This window comes from Oppia nitens, unplaced genomic scaffold (assembly GCF_028296485.1).
Source record: "Oppia nitens isolate AA-2021 unplaced genomic scaffold, nextdenovo-longstitch-racon4-pilon3 scaffold29_pilon_pilon_pilon, whole genome shotgun sequence".
NCBI classification, from domain to species: Eukaryota; Metazoa; Arthropoda; class Arachnida; order Sarcoptiformes; family Oppiidae; genus Oppia; species Oppia nitens.
The window spans coordinates 343232-364216 of record NW_026533209.1 but is presented as its reverse complement, the minus strand read 5'-3'; the positions used below and the strand labels follow the sequence as shown (position 1 = coordinate 364216).

General features: G+C 29.8%; 7 protein-coding genes across 7 annotated transcripts; 3 read left to right on the top strand and 4 right to left on the bottom strand.

The window, feature by feature from the left end:
• Positions 1-1222: 1222 nt before the first annotated feature.
• LOC128954811 (asparagine synthetase domain-containing protein 1-like) lies at positions 1223-3864 on the top strand. The gene is made up of 2 exons (XM_054300409.1): positions 1223-1274; positions 2041-3864. Exons 1-2 carry the CDS (start codon positions 1227-1229, stop codon positions 3823-3825), a joined length of 1833 nt encoding a protein of 610 aa, XP_054156384.1. The 5' UTR covers positions 1223-1226; the 3' UTR covers positions 3826-3864.
• Positions 3865-4996: 1132 nt separating this feature from the next.
• On the top strand, positions 4997-6487 carry LOC128954693 (potassium voltage-gated channel protein Shab-like). The gene has a single exon (XM_054300290.1). The coding sequence runs from the start codon at positions 4997-4999 to the stop codon at positions 6485-6487; it is 1491 nt and encodes a 496-aa protein (XP_054156265.1).
• Positions 6488-7433: 946 nt separating this feature from the next.
• Positions 7434-8911, top strand: LOC128954692 (sorbitol dehydrogenase-like). Its single transcript, XM_054300289.1, has 5 exons — positions 7434-7533; positions 7665-7995; positions 8085-8269; positions 8337-8655; positions 8749-8911. Exons 1-5 carry the CDS (start codon positions 7434-7436, stop codon positions 8909-8911), a joined length of 1098 nt encoding a protein of 365 aa, XP_054156264.1.
• A 511-nt stretch (positions 8912-9422) lies between these two features.
• On the bottom strand, positions 9423-11111 carry LOC128954690 (uncharacterized). Its single transcript, XM_054300288.1, has 5 exons — positions 11096-11111; positions 10931-10993; positions 10438-10611; positions 9764-10328; positions 9423-9672 (listed from the first exon to the last, which is right to left on the bottom strand). Exons 1-5 carry the CDS (start codon positions 11109-11111, stop codon positions 9423-9425), a joined length of 1068 nt encoding a protein of 355 aa, XP_054156263.1.
• A 1004-nt stretch (positions 11112-12115) lies between these two features.
• Positions 12116-13857, bottom strand: LOC128954816 (serine/threonine-protein kinase fray2-like). The gene is made up of 4 exons (XM_054300416.1): positions 13807-13857; positions 13470-13706; positions 12584-13145; positions 12116-12490 (listed from the first exon to the last, which is right to left on the bottom strand). Exons 1-4 carry the CDS (start codon positions 13820-13822, stop codon positions 12124-12126), a joined length of 1182 nt encoding a protein of 393 aa, XP_054156391.1. The 5' UTR covers positions 13823-13857; the 3' UTR covers positions 12116-12123.
• A 1150-nt stretch (positions 13858-15007) lies between these two features.
• Positions 15008-16373, bottom strand: LOC128954825 (39S ribosomal protein L17, mitochondrial-like). The gene is made up of 5 exons (XM_054300425.1): positions 16244-16373; positions 16090-16118; positions 15789-15998; positions 15568-15639; positions 15008-15448 (listed from the first exon to the last, which is right to left on the bottom strand). The coding sequence occupies exons 1-5, from the start codon at positions 16263-16265 to the stop codon at positions 15122-15124; spliced, it is 660 nt and encodes a 219-aa protein (XP_054156400.1). The 5' UTR covers positions 16266-16373; the 3' UTR covers positions 15008-15121.
• Positions 16374-17307: 934 nt separating this feature from the next.
• On the bottom strand, positions 17308-19143 carry LOC128954815 (glutamate-gated chloride channel subunit beta-like). The gene is made up of 4 exons (XM_054300415.1): positions 19081-19143; positions 18618-18933; positions 18403-18491; positions 17308-18280 (listed from the first exon to the last, which is right to left on the bottom strand). The coding sequence occupies exons 1-4, from the start codon at positions 19121-19123 to the stop codon at positions 17376-17378; spliced, it is 1353 nt and encodes a 450-aa protein (XP_054156390.1). The 5' UTR covers positions 19124-19143; the 3' UTR covers positions 17308-17375.
• Positions 19144-20985: the final 1842 nt, after the last annotated feature.

Here is a 20985-nt window from a genome sequence, read left to right as displayed (position 1 = left end):
ATATATTTAATACATTTACACCACACGTGTCTCTCTCTCTCTCTCTCTCTCTCTCTCTCTTACAATACAAACCCGTTTACACTGTATTTTTCAAATTGATATCTCATATGTTTTTGATGTTTAAACAATAAAATTACAACAAAAAAATTTTATCAATTAATTTCTAGTTAATTAATTAATTAATACACAAATAAAACAACAAATTAATAACTATAGTTAAAATCATAATTATTATAATAATTTAGTGTTATTTATATGTTAAAAATTTTTCATTATAATTTTATTTATTGGAAAATTTTGTGCTGTCATTAAAATTAAAAATTATTTATTAATTTTTTTTCGTGTGTGTGTTGTTTAGTATATATTTTAAGTCATAGACTTTTTTTTTTAATAAAAAAAATAAATTTTTGTTAAAATAATACATTAATAATTTTAATAATAATAATAAACATCAAGTTATTGACTGCATATATATATACAGTATATACTGTACTACAGTATAAAATAAGATATGATAATACATTGACTGCAGTACAATATAATACAGTATAGTATATAAATTATGATAATTTTTAATTTATAATAATTTATTATATATATATATATATATATATATATATGATATATATACCTATATTATCTTATTTTTCTGTGTAATTATTTTTATCAAAAACACAAAAAAAAGTTGCTAGACGCGTTTATCATATTCTAGTACCCATACATATACATATATATATATATATATATATATATATATATATATATATATATATATACATATATACTAATATATATATACATACATACATACATATATACATACATAAAACTATTGACACAAACATTGACAGTAAATATAAAGTATATATATATATATATAATTTAGATATACTATCATACAGTATATTGTATTGAAAATATATATATAAGTGTATAAATTGTTTTTAAAAATAATTTTATTTATAAAATTTATTATACATTTAGTTTTATAACTTATTTTTTTTATTAATGAAAAGTTTCAAGATTTAATAAATAATATAATAATAATAATAACAATAAATGACTTTAATTTCAATGACAATTATTATTAATATTATTATTAGTGAATTTAAGTGATATTTAAGTGAAGTTTTTTTTTAAATTGTTAATAATAAAATATTTTAAATTATTTAATTATCATTAAAGTGACCAAGTGATTTTAAATCATAATTTTATTAAAAAAAATTATGTGCGGTATATTTGCCTGTTTTTGTGATCATAGTTTGATAACCAAGGTAATTATTATTTAATTTATAAATTATATATATTTTTTCAATGTTAAAATTATATATAACTTGCTAGCTTAATTTTTTWTTAAAAAAATAATTACCATATTTATGTTAATTTATTTTTTTTGAAATAGTTAAATAATATATGTTTATAAATTTTTTTAAATACTACTAATGTTTATATAAAATTTTATTTTGATTTTAAAAGTGAAAATTTTTGTCAAATAATTTTCTAATGTATAAAACTTTTTTTTAATAGTTTAAATTCTTAGTTTTTAATGTATAGATAATTAATTAGTCAAAAACCTCTAATAATATTCAATAATAATAAAAAAAAACAATGTAAAGGAAGGTTAGGTTCAATCTATAATATAGTTTTTACTATAAAATCAAGTGATGTTTACAATAATTATTATAAATATAAATTAAATTTAGACTTTATTATAGACAAAGTTCAACGACTATAATAATAATATAATAAGTTTTAATATATTAATAGTTTTCACGTTTTATTATTAGTTTGATAACAAACAAAAAAAAAGTTTTTTTTATCGCAGTTTTATTATTATACTTCTAATATCTATTAACTTCTAATTATAGCACAATATATATATATATATATATATCATAATTTTTATCAAAAAACTTTTTTTTTTATTGCTATTTATTACTAAAAAAAAATACTAATATAACTATAACTACTACTAAAATAATAAAGTTGTTAATGAAATTTAATTAATTAAAATAATTAATTATTTAATTTAATTTACAGATCAATAATAACGAATCGATTCGGCATTTTCTGTGCCGCAGAGGTCCCGACCAGTTCGCCAAACTTCAGATACCTGTCGGTGGAGCCGATTATCATTCAGGACTACAGCTATGTCTGATGAGTTCGGTTCTACAGTTACGCGGCGGACGCGAACCGTGCGATCAGCCGCTRATGGACTCCGTCGGCAATGTATTGCAATGGAACGGTCAGGTATTTGCCGGCAGTATGACTGTCGACGATAGCGAATCAGATACCGAAGCCATGATGCGCGAACTGGCCAACTGTTTGACCGATGCGGAAATGTTGGCCAAACTGTCCCGGATATGCGGTCCCTGGAGTTTTACGTACTGGGACTCAAATCGCCGCCGCTTTTGGTTCGGCAGAGATCTGCTGGGACGCCGTAGTCTGTGCTGGAATACCGATGCCCGGGATCAGGTGCTTATCATTAGTTCAATCAGTTATTTCGAGTCGGAACCGGCTCGCGAGTGGTCAGAAATACCGGCCAACGGTGTCTATTGTTTGGATCTATCAGCAGATCGTCCGCTAAAAGATACCATTGCCGACATCAGACACTATCCGTGGAATCGGCAAATTTCGGGYACCGAAATAATCTCCTCCGCCAATGATGTATCGCTGACACTGAAATCACCGATAACTGTACCACTGAATCGATTGTCTCAGCCGATCGATTCAGATGACCAGCAAATACCCGAACAAGTGATCAAAGGTTTTATCGAAGTTCTGCGGCAATCGTTGCGACGCCGGTGTCATAATCAGCAAACACTGTGCAAGAAATGTTTTGCCCGTACTATGGATGACACCGAAAACGGTTTGACTACCGATGACGATGGCGGTGAACTKGTGGCCGAATTTTCATCCGATAGCGAGGGCGACATTCTGGGAACATCACCCATACAGCAGGACATGTTGATCAATAAGATGTTGAACAGTCGACAGCGAAACAAGGAGTGTACACACGCTTCGACAGCCATACTGTTTTCGGGTGGTCTGGACTCGACAATCATTGCACTGTTGGCCGATGAATGTGTACCGCCGGCTCTGCCGATTGACCTGTTGAACGTTGCCTTCGACAACGATGCACCCGATCGGGAAACCGGACTGAAAGCTTGGGACGAACTGAAAGCATTGCGACCGAATCGGCGCTGGAATTTCGTGTCCATCTATGTCTCGAAAGAAGAACTACAGACTATGCGCGACAAACATATCAAGTATTTGGTTAAACCGTCGCAAACGGTACTCGACGACAGTATCGGTTGCGCCATTTGGTTTGCCGCCAACGGTCGCGGTCTACTAATGGAAGAACATATGGTTACGAAAGTCTACGAAACGCCCGCCCGAGTAGTACTGTTGGGTATGGGAGCCGACGAACAGCTGGCCGGCTATACCCGCCATCGGCGTGTATTCGACAAACAAGGCCTCAGCGGTCTGATCGACGAAATTGCACTCGAATTGGATCGATTGTCTTCGCGGAATCTGGGACGCGACGATCGGGTGGCCAGCGATCATGGCCGCGAACCACGGTATCCGTTTCTCGATGAAGATGTTATCAACTTTTTGAACGGTATACCCGTTTGGCATAAGTGTGACCTACGTCTGGATCGTAGTACTGGCGAAAAACTACTGTTACGTCAGGTGGCCGAYCGATTAGGACTGTGCCGTACATCCCATCATCTGAAACGGGCCATTCAGTTCGGGTCACGTATTGCCAAAATCGAGGAGTTCCGCGAAAARGGCGAAGACGTGTGCACCCGATTGACCAGTTAGTCACTCAGGTGGTGGGGGCGCGGGATCGGGTYGCGGGAATCGGGTGCTTGAAATCGGATAATTGAATTTTTAAAGAAAACCATTTCATTAGTTTGTTTAAAACAAAAAAAAATAATAATATTGATATTAAATTTTGAAATTGTAATTTTTACAAAAAATTCAATTTATATAATATATATCATAATTATCCTAATTTATCACTGATTTATATATATATATATTGGTTTTATTTTGTGTAAAATAAATAATAATAATAAAAGTATTAATTTTGTATTGTATTTTTTGTTGTTGTTAAAATTAATTTTTAAACAATAATAATACTGTAATAATATTAATAATTTTCAAACAATTTAATGTATGAATAAATTTAATAACTGTTTTTCCATTAATTTAATATTTGTTCAAAATAATAAACTTAAAAAATAAATTATTTATAATAAAGTTAAAATTATGAACTTTTTTTTAAATACAATTAGTTTAAGTAGCAATTTATTATTACGGGTATTTTTTTATTCAATTGGGTACCATTTTTTGWTTTTAGAGCGCTTATCTATCAATAATAATAATAATAAATATATACAMCCCTCCCCCTGTTTGGGGGTAGGTTTMGCATTTGATGGGGGAGAGGAAAGGGTTGGACAGTCCCCAAAAACAAGCTATACTGTACTCTATATACACACAAAACACAAAAAAAAACATTTGCACTGTCAGCTTGAGCTAACAGACCTTGAATACATTTACCAGTTTGTATTTATACAGTAGGTTATATACTGGTGGTAGCAGTTTATTCACATAAAGGAGTTTTGAAAATAACAAAAAAATAATATATATATAAATATTTATATAAATAAATAACAAATTTTCTAAATAATTACAACAAGTTTTTTTTWATATATATATATATATACATAAAAAATACTGTATATCATTTTGAAAATATGTACTAGATACAATTTTTKTGTGTGTAAAAGTCAGTATAACTATACTAAAAATGTATTAAATTATTTGTTTTGTTTTTTTTTGTTAAATATTTAACCGCGGTTGAATTGTTTTTTAGGCAAACAAACAAAACAAAAAAGTTTTTATTATATTATAAATTAGTTTATTTTTAAACAATACATTTGKTGTCAAATATTAGTTAATATTTTTTATATATATATATTAAAAAACTATGTCAACAATATTATTGGCCAGTAGTCCGACTAMTTTACCCGTCGGTAACCATGAAAAAGTTATACTCAATGTCGGCGGCGTCCGACACGAAGTTATGTGGCAAACACTGAACCGATTGCCGCGTTCACGGCTCGGCCGACTGCGGCACACAATTCCCGACGAAGCGGTTGGCCGGCGACTGTGCGACACATACGACAGTACGGCCAACGAATACTATTTCGATCGGCAGCCGACAATATTTGCGGCCGTTTTGGATTTTTACCGAACCGGTAAACTTCATCTACAGGACGGCCACTGTGTGGCTGCGGTCGGCGCCGAACTGGACTACTGGGGAGTGTGCGAGTCGCACATTGACCAGTGTTGTCGGCACCGGTATGACCATAAAAAAGAGAAACTTGACGAACAAATGCAAATAGAAGCCGAACTTCTGGCCGCCAGAGAACAACGGTCACTGAAGGTCAAAGGTGGCGATGGCCGGTGTGTCGACTATCGGCATCGGCTCTGGCAGCTACTGGAGCGGCCACAATCATCGTGGTTGGGCCGGCTATTTGCTGCCGTAACCATCCTATACATTATACTATCGACAGTAGTGGTAATAGTTAGTTCAATGGACAACAACTACAACAACAACAATCCTAGTGGACAGTTGTCGTCGACCCGACGCGAAATAGAGGACAGTCCAGTACTCAGTCTACTCGAACTAATCTGTATCGTATGGTTTACCCTTGAATGTGTACTCCGATTTGTGGCCACACCCGGCAACAAGTGGTCATACTTTAGACGCTGGCTAAACATTATAGACTTGTGCGCTGTTTTGCCATATTATGTCAATCTAGCTCTGGTACAAACACGGCTCGAGGCCCAGCACCTGTATGTTGCCCGTCAAATGTTTGTTACGTTACGTACGCTACGGGTACTGAAACTTAGCCGCCATATACCTGGTCTCAAATCGATGGGCTATGCCGTACGCCACAGCTATCGCGAGCTAATCCAAGTGACACTATTCTTCACGATTGCAGTCATCGTATTCTCCAGTTTGGTCTACTTTGCCGAACGCGATGTTCACGAGACAACATTTTCGTCGATCCCGCGAACATTTTGGTGGGCAGCCATTACAATGACTACCGTCGGCTACGGTGATATGGTTCCGGCCACACCGTACGGCAAACTAGTCGGTGTTGTCTGTTCAATGTGCGGTCTAGTAGTCATTGCACTACCGATACCGGTATTGGTGACCAAATTTCAGCAGTACTATAAAAACGAAATGCGCCGCCAAAATGCATTGTTACACTGCCAGCGGGAGATGGCCACCGCCGCCGGCGTCGGCACCGATAGTACACCGACAAACCCGTCTATCAGCAGTAGTGATGCGGATGATGAGCCGATTGAGTTGACCCATGTGTTGGCCAATACCGCCGATGACAGGATTATAGTCGGCGGCAATAGTCTAATAGATAGCGGACTATTGAGCGATAAAAGCATTGATTAATACTACGGTACATATGATATGATTTTTTTTAAATTTATGATAAATTTTTATCATATAATCATTGGCTGAAAACTATCATTTACTGAATTACCTCAATATTATGAGTAATATTGATAATTATTTTATAATATAATATATTAGTATTTTTTAATTTAAAAAAAACATTTTTTATAAACTCATTTACTGTAAATTTTTGCACTGATTCATTCATTAAGTATTTTTTTATATAAATATAATACTCATTTTTATTTTATTTTTTTATAATAAAATAAATAAATAATTCAAATAAACATTTGGATTATTTATATTTATGATAAGAGAACATTATTTTAATAATAAATTATATAATATAATAATTATATTAATAACTAATAATAATAATAAAGTTATATTTTTTATGTATTTAAAAAACCATATGTTTAATAACTTATTTTTATTTGATTTATCACTAATTTATTTCTATAGATTCTGTATGTATTATATAATACAGTATTGTTGGAAATATTATTAATCAATCAATCATACAAACAACATATATCATATATATATAGACATTTATAATAATTTTTGCACAATTTATACAATATATTATTTAATAGTAGTAATATTTTTTTTTTTTTTTTTTTTTTTGTTAAAATAGCTAAAAGTGTCAAAATATAGCTATAGTTAAGCTTATGTCATATAAGTTTTATGATAAATATTTTATATATAATACTATAGTATCACATATTGATTAATCATCATCATTGTATAATCATGATATGTTATACTGTATTTGAAACAAAAAAAATTAGTATAACTTTTTATTTTACAGTAAATTCAATATATATAATATACAATAAAACTTGTCATAAAAATATTAATTTAATATTACTGTATATAACAGTAAAGAGATTTTCAAAATTATTTTTTTTTTTAAATAATTATAATTTTTATTTATCCCATAATGTCTATCAATGATAATTTATCACTGGTTTTACATAAAACAGGTGACTTGCGTTTAGAGAATAAGGAACTACCCATAGCTACAGAACCGGGACCTAATGGTATGGCATAGCAATACTTAATATATTTTTTAATATATAAATTTTGTTTTAATAATCAAATAAGTAAACAAAAAAAATTACATAATTATTATATGAAGTAATTTTGTTTCTCTAATTAATAACATCTCCAGAGGTGTTATGTAAGACACATTCGTGCGGCATATGTGGCAGTGATATTAGTCTATGGAAAAAGGGAGGTATCGGCCAATATGTCATAAACCAGCCGCAAGTATTGGGCCACGAGTGCAGCGCACTGGTAGTTAAAGTAGGTGTCAATGTCAAACATTTGGTAGCCGGTGATCGGGTAGCCATCGAGCCGGCAGTACCCTGTCGCAGGTGCAACTATTGCAAAACCGGTATCTATAATCACTGTCCGATGGCTAACATACAACTCAAGGGTGTACCGCCAATGCCGGGAATGTTGTGCAGACAGTTTACACACCCGGCTGATTTTTGTTTCAAGTATGTCTATGTGTTTCTCTAGGGTCTCTTAGAGGAACGGTATATATCTAACTATGATTGACCTCACACCCCCCCCCAAAAAAAACTAGACTACCGGCTAATATTACCTACGAAGAGGGAGCTATGGTTGAACCGTTGACCGTAGCCGTACAGGCCGTACGTCGTGTAAAGCTAACCATCGGTCAGTCAGTATTGATATGCGGCGCCGGTACTATCGGTCAGATGTGTTTGGCTGTGGCTAAAGCCTACGGAGCCGCCAAAGTCATTATTACTGGTATTTTTCGTTTTGTTATTAATTGCTTACTATATTAATTCAGTTAGTAATCAATAAATCAATTAAGACATCAATGAGTTCCGACTAAATGTGGCCAAACAGATGGGCGCCGACCAAACTATACTTATTGATCCGACCAAGAGTTCCACTGATGATGGTATTGACGACATTATCCACCAAATACTTGGCAATGAAAGAGGACAGGGAGTTGATGTAACACTGGAATGTACGGGTAGCGAGAATAGCACACAAGTGGCCATCAATTCTACCCGTAAAGCCGGTAAAGTTGGTCTGATTGGTCTCGGCCCACAACAGGTAACGGTGCCATTGGTTACCGTAGCGATTCGTGAGCTGGACATTGTCGGAGTGTTTACTTATCGCAATTGGTATCAAAACTTTAGATAATGTTTTTTTATTGTTTATATCGGTAATTATATTTCTATTAACTAAAACCCATTCACCAAAAAAAAAACAAACAGTTTTCCAATGGCTATACATTTGCTGGAAACGGGAAAAGTTAACATCAAATCACTGGTCACTCATAAGTACCGTTTGGAGCAATCGATGGACGCTTTCAACAAAATGATAGAACCGGACAATAATGCCATCAAAATACAGATTCAATGCAATAAAGATTTTTGAAATTATATAAAATATTTTTAGTTTATTTTAAAAAAAATTGTTTAATTTACTTTTCAAGTAAGGTTTATACAGTTATCATAAAAAAAACTTTCATAATAATAATTAGTAGTAATAATTAATAGATAATAATAATCATTATTTATATAAAGATTATATTAATAGTTAGTAATTATAATAATTAATATATTTAATAAATGATTTGTTTTTTAAGTATAGCATAATTAGTAGAAATAATAAAATAATAATACATATATTGATATTTAATACTAATAATACAGTTATAAGTAATAGTAGGGATATATTTACTGTATTATTGTTATTCAATTAATATCTAAAAATTTTAAATAAAATTTATTATCAAAAAAAAAATTTGGAAAACAATTTCCAAATATTTTTTGTTCAAAACTTAAACTTATTTTCGGTAAACACGGCGTCCAACAGTTCCGCCCATTCAGATGTCTTCAGTTTGCCGATAACCTCATCGAGACTGGCGTACTGGTCGAGTCCGGCCCTAACCATTGTCTTCATTAGGTTGATCGGGTGTTACGGGTGGTACCAGTTTCCAGAATCTATCGTTATAGTTGGCCATCCATATCGTCATAATTTTCGACATCGGAAAATTCCAGTTATCAAAATCGGCCAACACTTGCCGACAATCGGGTCGGTCGGCGGGATTCGTGCTATGCATACGGCACAGCCAGTCATAAATCTTTGTCAGCCGTTCCCTACAATAGGCTCCCGGTTTTAGTAAACTGGAATCACTGGGGGGTCAGAGAAATAATTGCCATTTAGTGTAAAAATAATTATTTTATTTTATCGGGTATTAATTTAACCCGGGGGTAATTAACTTACCAAGCTGCTAGTATATCGATATCGTTATTATCGCCGTATAGTTCAAACAATTCGGCGCTGACAACGGCCACCGAATATATATCTGCCCGATAATCATAATCGCGACCCGAAACGGCCACTTCGGGTGCCATATAGTGACCGGTGCCGATATTTGTGCTGTTTTTCAGCTTATCACTGTTCGGCTGATGGGTAGCGATACCAAAGTCGCACAGTTTGACATAACTGTTCCCAAAGCCGTTCACTTCAATCAATATGTTTTCGGGTTTGATGTCCCGGTGAATGATTTTCGGTTCGAGACTATGTATATGATTGACCGCTTCCAACAATAGTTTGAATAGCCAAGCGGTCAGATAAAATTCGGGTACACCAATAGGATCACCCGGTTTTCGCCGACATATACCAGGTTTGGCGTCCAATAGATGATGTAAATTGCCGGCACTGATGTCCATCAATAGAAATAGTTGATCGCCAATGATTTCGTGATCAAAATAGGTGGTCACGTATTTTGAACGGGCGCTCATGAGATAATTGATCTCCCATTCCAATACATTACTATCCTCACCAGCTATGGGTTTGTTTGGTTTTGATAATAATAATTATGTCATATTATATTTAAATTTAAGTTTAAAAATTTAATTAAGAAAAAAATTATAATTAATATATTTAATACTAACCGTGAAGTGTAGCAATTTTCACGGCATACGACCGGTTAGTTTGCGGATATCGTACTTTATATATCATACCGTGTGATCCCTGATCCATAACTTCGGTCAATTGGTCCCTAAAGTCACCAACTTTCGGGGTAATAGTAGTAGTAGTTGTTGTATCCATAGATAATGGTGCCGAGGCTAGTAGGTAATTTTTTAAATTTTATTTTGTATATTTAATAATTATTGATATTTTAATTTATTTTCATATTAAAATTATATTATTAAATTTAAATTTAGGGACAGTACTAAAATTATTTATTGGCAATTAAAATTTTATTTAGCAATCTAGTTAATATGTTAGCAAATATTAACTAGCTAACTTTATATAATAATTATAATTTAGTTTAATATTATATAATTTATTTTCGAATCTATATATATATATATATATATATATATATAGTAATTATACAGAATAATTTATTAAATTGCATATTACTATTTTTAAAAAATTTACCTTCAATTGAATAGCCAAATGTACCATGATCATCTATTTTCAATGGTGATGGTGTCGATGGATCTGTCAAAAATAAATAAATAAGTACCAATTAAAAAAATTGTTTTATTAAGTAAATTTATTAATAATAATTTTTTATGGGTTATAATAAAATAATTTCAATACCGTTATTTTGAACCATTATTTTTTTTAAATATATTAACAGTAGTAGAGTATTATGTAGTGATTACTATCCAATTATTAATACAATTTAAAAACTTATAGCCATTATAGAGATACCAGTGCTTTAATTTATACCCTAAAACTTATTTAGATTTTTAATAAGTAATCTGAAATCATTGTTTGTGTATAAAAAAATTTGAAACCAATATTATTATTATTAGCATTAATATACTCATTAATCATTAAATTATAAATATCCCAATACTTGTTTGGATTAATAGGTTTACAATATTTATAAAAATAAATAAATAATTTTTTTTTTAAAATTATATTTAAGTCATTGTCGATATCAAATAGACAACTGATATGTAAGTGTATTAAAAAAAATTTATTAAATAAATAATTTATTTATTTAAATAACAAAATTTCAAAAGTAATAATAAATTATTTATTTTTATATTTACAACAACAAAAAATATTTTCCATATTAAATATAATCCATTGTATAGATTATACAACAAATTTTTTGAGATCAATTATTAATTGAATTATAAATAATTGGTTTTTATAAATCCTATAAACAATGATATATTAGATTACATATGTATTGTATTTGCCGTATATTGATATATCCAAACAAACAGATATACTATTAAATTAAAATCTATGAAATTAAATACCAGTATATATTTAATATATTATTATTTTTTGCGAATTGCATCATATAATTCATAGACTTTTATAATTTTATAAACAATAAATTTATTTGTTTATATAAATTCTGTATATATATGTAAATAATATAGTACTGTATTTCAATAATAATAATAAATTTATTTTTAGATATCTAAATAGCTAAAAAATATTATTATTATTTATAAATTTTATTTATTAGTTTAATAAAGTACAATGTTTAATATAAATAATTACATTATTACTGTATTAATAGTATTATTCAATTTAAAAAAAACATTTATTACAAATATTAATCATTAATCAAGTGATCAAAACTTTTGATTTCCCATTTGATTTCACAGTCTATACCTGTTTTCGGTAAACACTGCGTCCAACAGTTCCGACCACTCGGGTGTCTCCAGTTTGGCGATAAGCTTCTGTAGACTATCGTATCGGTCGAGTCCGGCCCTAACCATAACATTCTCTTCGTTAGGTTGATCGGGTGTGACGGGTGGTACCAGTTTCCAGAATCTATAGTTATAGTTGGCCATCCATATCATCATAATTTTGTCCATCGGAAAATTCCAGTTACCAAAATCGTCTAACACTTGCCCACAATCGGGTCGGCCAGCGGGATTCGTTCTATGCATACGACACAGCCAGTCATAAATCTTTGCCAGCCGTTCCCTACAATAGGCTCCCGGTCTTAATAGACTGGAATCACTGGAAATTTAAACAAAAATATCCAGATTATTACCAAGATTATTTTTTAATTAACCCTAGTAAATAAAAACAAACAAACAAACATAAACTTACCAAGCTTCAAGTATATCTATATCATTGTGATTTGTTAGTTCAAATAATTGGCCACCGACAATGGACACCGAATAGATGTCCGCCCGATGGTCATAATCGCTACCCGATTCGCGAACTTCGGGAGCCCTGTATTCTGTAGTGCCGGCATTGGTAGTGTTTTTCTTATTATACACATTCGGGTATTGAGTAGAGACGCCAAAGTCGCACAGTTTGACATAACTGTCATTAAAGCCGTTCACTTCAATCAATATGTTTTTCGGTATGATATCCCGGTGAATGATTTTCGGATCGAGACTATGTATATGATTGACAGCTTCCAACAATAGTTTGAATATCCAAGCGGTCAGATAAAACTCGGGTACGCCAATAGGATCACCCGATTTTCGGCGACATATCTTAGGTTTGACGTCCAATAGATTTTGTAGATTACCGGTACTGATATCCATCAGCAAATATAACTGGTCGTTGACTATTTTGTGATCATAATAGGCGGTCACGTATTTTGAACGGGCACTCATCAGACATAGGATCTCCGTTTCCAGTACATCACGTTCCTCACACTCTATTGTGGGGGTGGGGTGGGTGGGAGCAGGAGGTAGGTTGTTTTTGTTAATTAAAATAAAATTTATTTTTAAAAAATCTTTTTTAACAAAATCTCTATTTCTATTAATTATACAATAATATATACAGTACTGTACTACAATTATATGCCACTTAAAATTATAAATTTCAATAATATTATTTAATGATTTAGCAAGGTACTGTATATAACTTACCTAATATAAGGTACTACTGTATACTAAGTTACCTTGCTTAGCATAAAGTTAACTGTACACACTATATTACTAAAATTTAAACTGTTAATTGTCATTATCTTTATACTAACCGTGAAGTGTAGCCACTTTCACGGCATACGACTGGTCTTTTAGCGAGTTTTGCACTTTATATAATATACCGTGTGATCCGGCATCTATAACTTCGGTCAATTGATCCATAAAGTCATCAACTTTAGGGGTAGTATTAGTATCAGTTGTTGTTGTTGATGATGATGATGATGATGTTGTTGTTGTTGTTGTTGTTGTTGTTGCTGTCGATGGTGATGATGATGTACCAGATTTATTATCTATTAAAACAATGGGTGGTTTTTTGTGTTAATTAAATTAATTTTGTTATATTATTATTATTATTAAATAAATTGTTATTTTGAAAACAAAATCAATTACCCTTATTTTGATCCATTGATTTTAAGTTAATTAAATAGTTGTCCCAATATAACTACTGTACAGTTATGTACTGTAATTTAAATATATATATATATATATATACAGTATATATTAATATATTAAAATTACAGAATTTAATTAAAATATAAAAAAAATTATTTTAATATTTTTTAGTAATTATTATACACATTAAGTTTAGTAGTGATTTATTTTAAGAGGACAGTAGTATTTTTCTCAGATAATCTCAGATAAATACAATTATTGTACTAAATAGTTATATAGACAGATACCAGTGCTTATATACCGCTATATACCGTATATATACTATAAATGTTTAGGATATTTATTTACATATAATATGAAATCATTATTATATCAATAATTTTTTTTTAAATTGGAAACCAATAAACATATTGTAATTTTTATTAAGAATTTGATTATTTGATATCCCAATAGTTATTTGATTATAATAGGATTGCTATATTAAAAAATATAAACTTTAAAACTTGATATATCTATTTATTTAAATAACAAAACTTATTTATTAAAACAATAAATTATTTATATATATATAAATCAACAAAAATGACAGATTTCCTGTAAGTATACGTAATTAAATACAAGAATATTTAATATTTTTGTTTGTTTAATAATACTGTATTTTAGTATAAAAGTTATATTTATAAACAATAATACAGTATATAAGATATCAATACTATAGTTTATTTTTTTTTTGAAAATAACTCACAAAGAAATATAATATTTAAGTTTTAGAAACATAGCAAATATTTATATAATTATTATAAAAACAATTTTACTTAAATATCAATATTTTTTTCCTTAAATATACAGTAAATATTAGATAATAATAAATGCCATCAAAAAACAAATACAAATGTACTAAAGATTTTTAAATTATATATATATTTCTAAAAAAAATAAAATTCAGAAAATTAATGCAAAAAAACCTCTTAAAAATCGTCATCAATAATAGCAATAAAAATTTAAATATTGTATAAAATGTTTTTTTTTTAAATTTAATAGTCAAATAAAATATTTTTTGTTTGTTTGTTAAAAACACCAATGAATTGCTACAATAAATTATTTTTTATTTATTTGATAATAAAAAAACAGATTATATAATATGACTTACGATATATATATCATGACTTAATTTACAAAATATTAAATTTATAAATAGTTATTAAACATATAATATTAATATACCGGTAATAGTTGTCATCATTATTATTATTATTACCGATAAACAAAAAAAAACAGTTTACGGAAAAAAATAGATTCAAAATTATAATAATTATTTGTTAGTATTATCAGCGGTTGCGGCGGCGGCGCCACCCGACGACTTTTGCCGTTCCATATAGTAGTCCCGTTTGGCCGCTTTCAATAGGACATTGGTCAGATATTGATCACTTTTCAATGGTGGCCTCAGTATCGGCGGCAATGGATTTCCTTTCAGCTCGAGTACAGCCACTTGATTGACATCATAGAAGACACCTTTTCCCGATTGTTTCAAAGTATTTTCCACTTCGATCGGCAAAACAAACATTTTGGTAAACGATTCGCTATAATTCATATAACGCGGTGCCAACACTTTGAACAGCTTATGGATCAGACTCTTGTCCTGAATTAAAAAAAAAACAGTAATAGTAAATAATTAATAATAATAATAGTGATAATTGTGGATCAATTTGGGTGATCAATAAGTTAAAAATAATTCAAAATGATAAACCAATAGTTTACCAATAGATAAAAATCGGCCGTTTCCATTGTTGGCCGATGACAGTCGCCATATCGGATGGCATCCATAATCAACTGTTTTAGTATCCATCCATCCATTATCATCATCAGTGATTACAGAGCGGTTCCCAAAAAACAAATCATATCATAAATTAATTTTAAATCAATTGGCAATTATCTCGCGGCCGGTATAATAGCCGCCGCCGCTGCGGTGGTGGTCGTACCCGTTCGGTATAGTTTCTGATCTCCCAACCCCTCCAATAGCCCAATTCGATTCGTTCTTCGCGTACCAGATGTGTAACCGACGCGGCAATGGCCTTGAGTCGGGCATCGGGACCCAGGATGTCACGTCGCCAACGGGGACCGCTCTTGACTTTGATGGTCTCCTTATGGATCTCATAGCGCATCCGCGGCATCAGCTTATCGACCGATGTCTGCGGAAGTAAACAAAATACAATCAATTAAATGGTCAAACAATCAAGTGATTGGTCGGCGGCGGCGGTGATGGTGTGACCGCACACTTACCGTCGGATATCGTTTGTACATCCAGTGAGCTATTTGTTTGTTGTCATCAAATCCGCGATTAGATCCGCGCCGCGAAAAAAAAAGTAAATCATTTATTATATGATAATCGGCGGCCAATCTCTGGCCAATCGTCATCATCATCGCAGATACGTACCGATCGGGAATTTATAGACCATTTTTGTTGTTTTTGGTGACCACTAGTACTGTAGTAGCGGTAAAGTTAACGATAATAATAATAATAATAACAATACAAACACGTGTCACGTGTTTTCAATAGAAAGTTAACGTTATTATTGTTGTTATTGTTTTTGTTATACATTAGAGTTATTATACAAACAGTTAAGTGTTTGGTTTGGTTTGTTTTCGGGAATCAAACCGATAACCAAAATAAAAATTATTGTGTAAATTATATAACAACCAAACCGTTAAGTTTGTATATATTTAGAAAAAATTAATGTAATTTTAAAACAAAAATTAAAACTAAATCACAGTAAAAAATAGTTTATAACAAAACTAATAACAAAAATTTTTTTAATCAATTTTATTTGGTTTAGACCGTAGAACCAAACCGTTTGCATACAAACTGCATACTCTAGTATGCATTGCATAACAATTGTGTTTTCAATTTTTAGTAATAATATTAATGTTTTGTTTGTTTGATATCATAATCATTGAAATTTTAGTTTAAAATTTAATATAAAATAATTGTGAATAAAATTATTTTTTGTAATAATAATAATAAAACATATGATAAATATATAATAGCAATGAATAGTACAAACAATGCAACAAACAGTGTATTGAATGCAACCAAACGTTTGAGACAACACTTTCCCTATGCGTTCACACAGTGTTTGCCAGAGGTTTGCAATTAATTATTAATTTAATTAATTTAATTAATTATTACTAAAAATTTAAATTTTTTTAATTATTTAAAAAAAGAGTCAATTGTATGGCAAATGTATTGAAATCAATGACATCCAAAACGTACGCAAAGATCTATGTATTCAAGAGTTTATGAAACTGAAGCAATGTTTTCAAACGGCATTAAAATCTGTTAAATAAAAATCAAAAATAATATTTATTTTATTTAAAACTTTTTTAAAAAAAAATTTATATATATATGATATAATTTAGTTATTAATATATATGATATATATTTCATTAAAAAAAACAAAATTAATTATACAGTAGAAAAACTAAATAATTAATAGGGCTATAAATGTGTTACAATATTTATAATCACACAATATATTAATGTTTTTTTTTTAAAAAAAATTAATGATTTAATGATTAACAATGAAATAGTAGACCAAAAACATGACATAAGATATGGGATACAAATATTTGCAACACTTGTCCAACAAGTTGTTTGATATCCATCGGCTGTTGCGGTGCTGTCGCCACCGCCGCCGCCGGCGCCCTATTGACCACTTGGTGGACATTGTTTTTGGACGACTACTGTCGACGCCCCGTTGCCGATGATAATGATTGATATCATTGGATGACGATTCATCATTGCACTGCTGATGCTGACCACCGATCGGTGTCATCTCTATTGCCGACGACCGGCTATTACGACCACACAGTGGCGCTTTCATCTCGATCTCTTCGGGTACACCATTTGATGGCAGCCGTTGACGGCCAACAATATTATCGTCATTGTCGTCGTCGTCGTCGTCAAAATCGGTGGTATCTGTATAATCAATGTCACGACGACTGACTGTCCATTGGACTATCAAAACAATGTGACCGACAAACGCATATAACATGGATACAAATTGCCACAAATTAATTGTCCACAACTCTGCCGACAGGGGTAGTGTGTGTCGAAACCATACAAACAGAGTCAACAGTGCCAATAGACTACCGGTGTTGATGATTATACGGCCGGTGGTGATCATCGCCAGTGAACTTGTATGCAACCAAAAGCCCAGATATATCAATGACAGCAACACAAGTGTCGGGATGTAATAAACGCTAATATAGTAGGATATGTCTCGTTTGAATACTAGCTCAACGTCAAGACAACTGTAGTTATCGCGCAAACTGTTCAGTTCCGATAGGCATACGCTGGTTGTGGTACCAATTAGATAGCCAGCACCGTTGATGTCGGTGTTGATAGACGACCCCGAACTGACCAGTGCTGGCTCATCCCATACCAGCTCTAACTGTTGTCTTTCATTAGATACTATCAATTGAGTAGATTTTAAACAAAAATACAATTTAATTATTGTTTTTTTTAAAAAAAAATCTATATTAGTATTAGTAATTTAAAAATTAAAAAAAACAATATTATTATAAAAACTAAACTGTATTTGCTTTCAATAGCAAATCGACATTTGACTGTATCAAACGGGAACCGTATGTTATCGGCTAAACAGTTTATCTGCATATCATATCTATAATAATTAGTAATTGATGAATAAATTTAATTAAAAAAAAACAATAATTATTAGTTATATGATGTTTAGTAGTAAAGGTTTAGTTAATAATAATAATAATAATAATAATAATAATAATCAAACCGATTGGTAGAGTAAACGGTTCCGTCACTGATTATCTTCAATGTTAACAAATCGTCCAAATGTTTACGGGACGGCAGTCGGCCGTGTCTAATGAAATACAGATCAGGTATCCATAGTTTATCCGAATGAAGCAATGCGTTCAGGTATTTGTGGTGTTGACCACCACCACCGTCGCCGCCGCCATCCCTGTCCTCGTATTGTAGCCGATGGTCGGGCCAGTGCTGGTGCAACAGTAGCTCCAGATCGTAGCTATTGCTGGACTCTGACGGCGACGATATGGCCAACAATGTTAGACTAACATTGACGGTAGTGTGTGCTGTCGTCATATATTATTTATACGGGAAAGTTAGGTTAGTTATATAAATATATATATATAATTATCACTTATTTAAATTGTTTATTTAGTAGTCATATATATATATTTAGACAAAAAAAAAATTAGTTAACAATTGGTTTACCATACCTTCAGGTCTAAACCGATAGTCATATCTATCAGTCGATAGCATTTTATTCAATAAGTGGTCATCTCTATGATGTCTAATATAATTTTTTTCATCAAAAAAAAAATTTATACAAAAAAAATTAGAAAATATTGCAAATTAATAAAAATTTTTATTAACATTATCTTTATTTTTTTTGAATGATAATAATTATTATTATTATAAATAATTTATAATAAATGTGTTGTAATATATTATCATAATTAATTAATCTATTACTTGATTAACTTGATTTTAGGTTTTATATATACTGTATATTAATTTGATTTATTTTTTTTATAAAACTGTAACAATTTAAACGAGCACTATTCTATACATGGTATATTATAAAATAAAATTTTATTAATTTATTTAAAAAATATAATATCCTATCTTATCATTTGAAATTGTTAATATAAAAACATTTTTTAAAAATAAAATATATTTTTTTATTATCACATACCTGGGTATTTCTAAAATATTTCCCATTAATCCAGATAAATTAGTCAATAGTATTATTATTATTACAATTAATAATAATAAATTATTTGAAAACAATTTCAATTGATTACACATAATTATTAGTTAATAAAAAAATAAATTATTAAATAAAATTTTTTTTAATATAAATTTGAATTGATAAAACACAAAAAATATTTTAGATAAGTTATATTATTGATAATTATTTTTGTTGTTGTTGTTGTTATCGCATTAAGTTATTTCATATTATTATTATTTTATTGTAATTTCTTACACAATATTAATAATATTATAATTATTATCACTTAATATGTGTAATAATTTAATATTAGAAATTATAAATTAGTTTCAACAACAACAACAACAACAACAAAACTTGTTTGAAATTATTATTAACTAAACAACCACAATAAAAATATTAAAAACACTTGTAAAAAATTGATAATTAATTAAAAAATTAATATTTAATACTACATATATATATACATATATTTAAATTAAAAATAAATTAAATAATTTTRYTAATTTACTAAATAATTTACAATTTTTTTTCGCAAAAAAAAATAAAATATTAAATTATTTTTTTGTACACAATTTTACACAACATTAACACTTAGCTATTAGTTGCACAGGTATTATACAATTACATTATATATATATTATATAAGCGACTTATTGGAAGCACCGGTAGATTATTATTATTACACTRTGTGTGTGTGTGTATTATAAATATATATAAAAAAAAATTATTAATAATTTATAACAAATGTGAAAGACATGTGTAGGCGACTACTGACGGCAAGATTACGGTAAAATAAACGGCTTATAAAAATGCAAATGKATATCAATTTAATCAAATAATAAAAATATTTTTTTAATTTATTTTTTTTTTTTTAATAAAAAAAGTGATGATCCACTTGAAAGCCAATAGCACTGGTAGTTTGTATGGTTGGTTGGTATTTGATGTRTGTGTGTGTGTGTGTGTGTGTCCACAGAGATCTCAAATGAATATAGCCTTGAATTTTGATATTTTCTAATTTAAAATTGAAAAAATATCATAATTTATTATAATATGACAAAAAAAAAATCTTAATTATCACTTAAATTTTTTATTAAAAAAAATAAAATAAATAAATATTCAAATAACATTATGTAATAAAATACTCCTGTATTATTTTTTTTTATTACATTTGATAACATTTGAATATATACTGTATTTAAATTTCAAATAATCATATATATTATATATTATATACACTATATATTATTAATTAAAAAATATTATTATAATAGTTTAATATTATTTGAATCACATTTTGATTGAGTTATTGCTAACATAATGTAATTTAATATTAGTATTTAATCACTAAATAATAAAATTTAAAAAATATTGCTTACTAGTATATATA

Bases quoted from the DNA above. Each gene is read 5' to 3' on its own strand.
- LOC128954692 (XM_054300289.1), top strand. From the start codon at position 7,434: ATGTCTATCAATGATAATTTATCACTGGTTTTACATAAAACAGGTGAC. The intron at 7,996-8,084 runs GTATGTCTATGT...AAAAAAAACTAG, and splicing joins CCGGCTGATTTTTGTTTCAA to ACTACCGGCTAATATTACCT. The intron at 8,656-8,748 runs GTATCAAAACTT...AAAAACAAACAG, and splicing joins GTGTTTACTTATCGCAATTG to TTTTCCAATGGCTATACATT.
- LOC128954690 (XM_054300288.1), bottom strand. The intron at 10,612-10,930 runs GTAAATTTTTTA...ATTACCTACTAG, and splicing joins ATTTGGCTATTCAATTGAAG to CCTCGGCACCATTATCTATG. The intron at 10,329-10,437 runs GTTAGTATTAAA...ACAAACCCATAG, and splicing joins GAAAATTGCTACACTTCACG to CTGGTGAGGATAGTAATGTA.
- LOC128954816 (XM_054300416.1), bottom strand. The intron at 13,146-13,469 runs GTTAGTATAAAG...CCCCCACAATAG, and splicing joins GAAAGTGGCTACACTTCACG to AGTGTGAGGAACGTGATGTA. The intron at 12,491-12,583 runs GTAAGTTTATGT...TTAAATTTCCAG, and splicing joins ATAGATATACTTGAAGCTTG to TGATTCCAGTCTATTAAGAC.
- LOC128954825 (XM_054300425.1), bottom strand. From the start codon at position 16,265: ATGGTCTATAAATTCCCGATCG. The intron at 15,640-15,788 runs GTACGACCACCA...ATACTAAAACAG, and splicing joins TCAGAAACTATACCGAACGG to TTGATTATGGATGCCATCCG. The intron at 15,449-15,567 runs GTAAACTATTGG...TTTTTAATTCAG, and splicing joins CGGCCGATTTTTATCTATTG to GACAAGAGTCTGATCCATAA.
- LOC128954815 (XM_054300415.1), bottom strand. From the start codon at position 19,123: ATGCTATCGACTGATAGATATGACTATCGGTTTAGACCTGAAG. The intron at 18,934-19,080 runs GTATGGTAAACC...ATATGACGACAG, and splicing joins CTATCGGTTTAGACCTGAAG to CACACACTACCGTCAATGTT. The intron at 18,281-18,402 runs GTTTAGTTTTTA...CTCAATTGATAG, and splicing joins TGCTATTGAAAGCAAATACA to TATCTAATGAAAGACAACAG.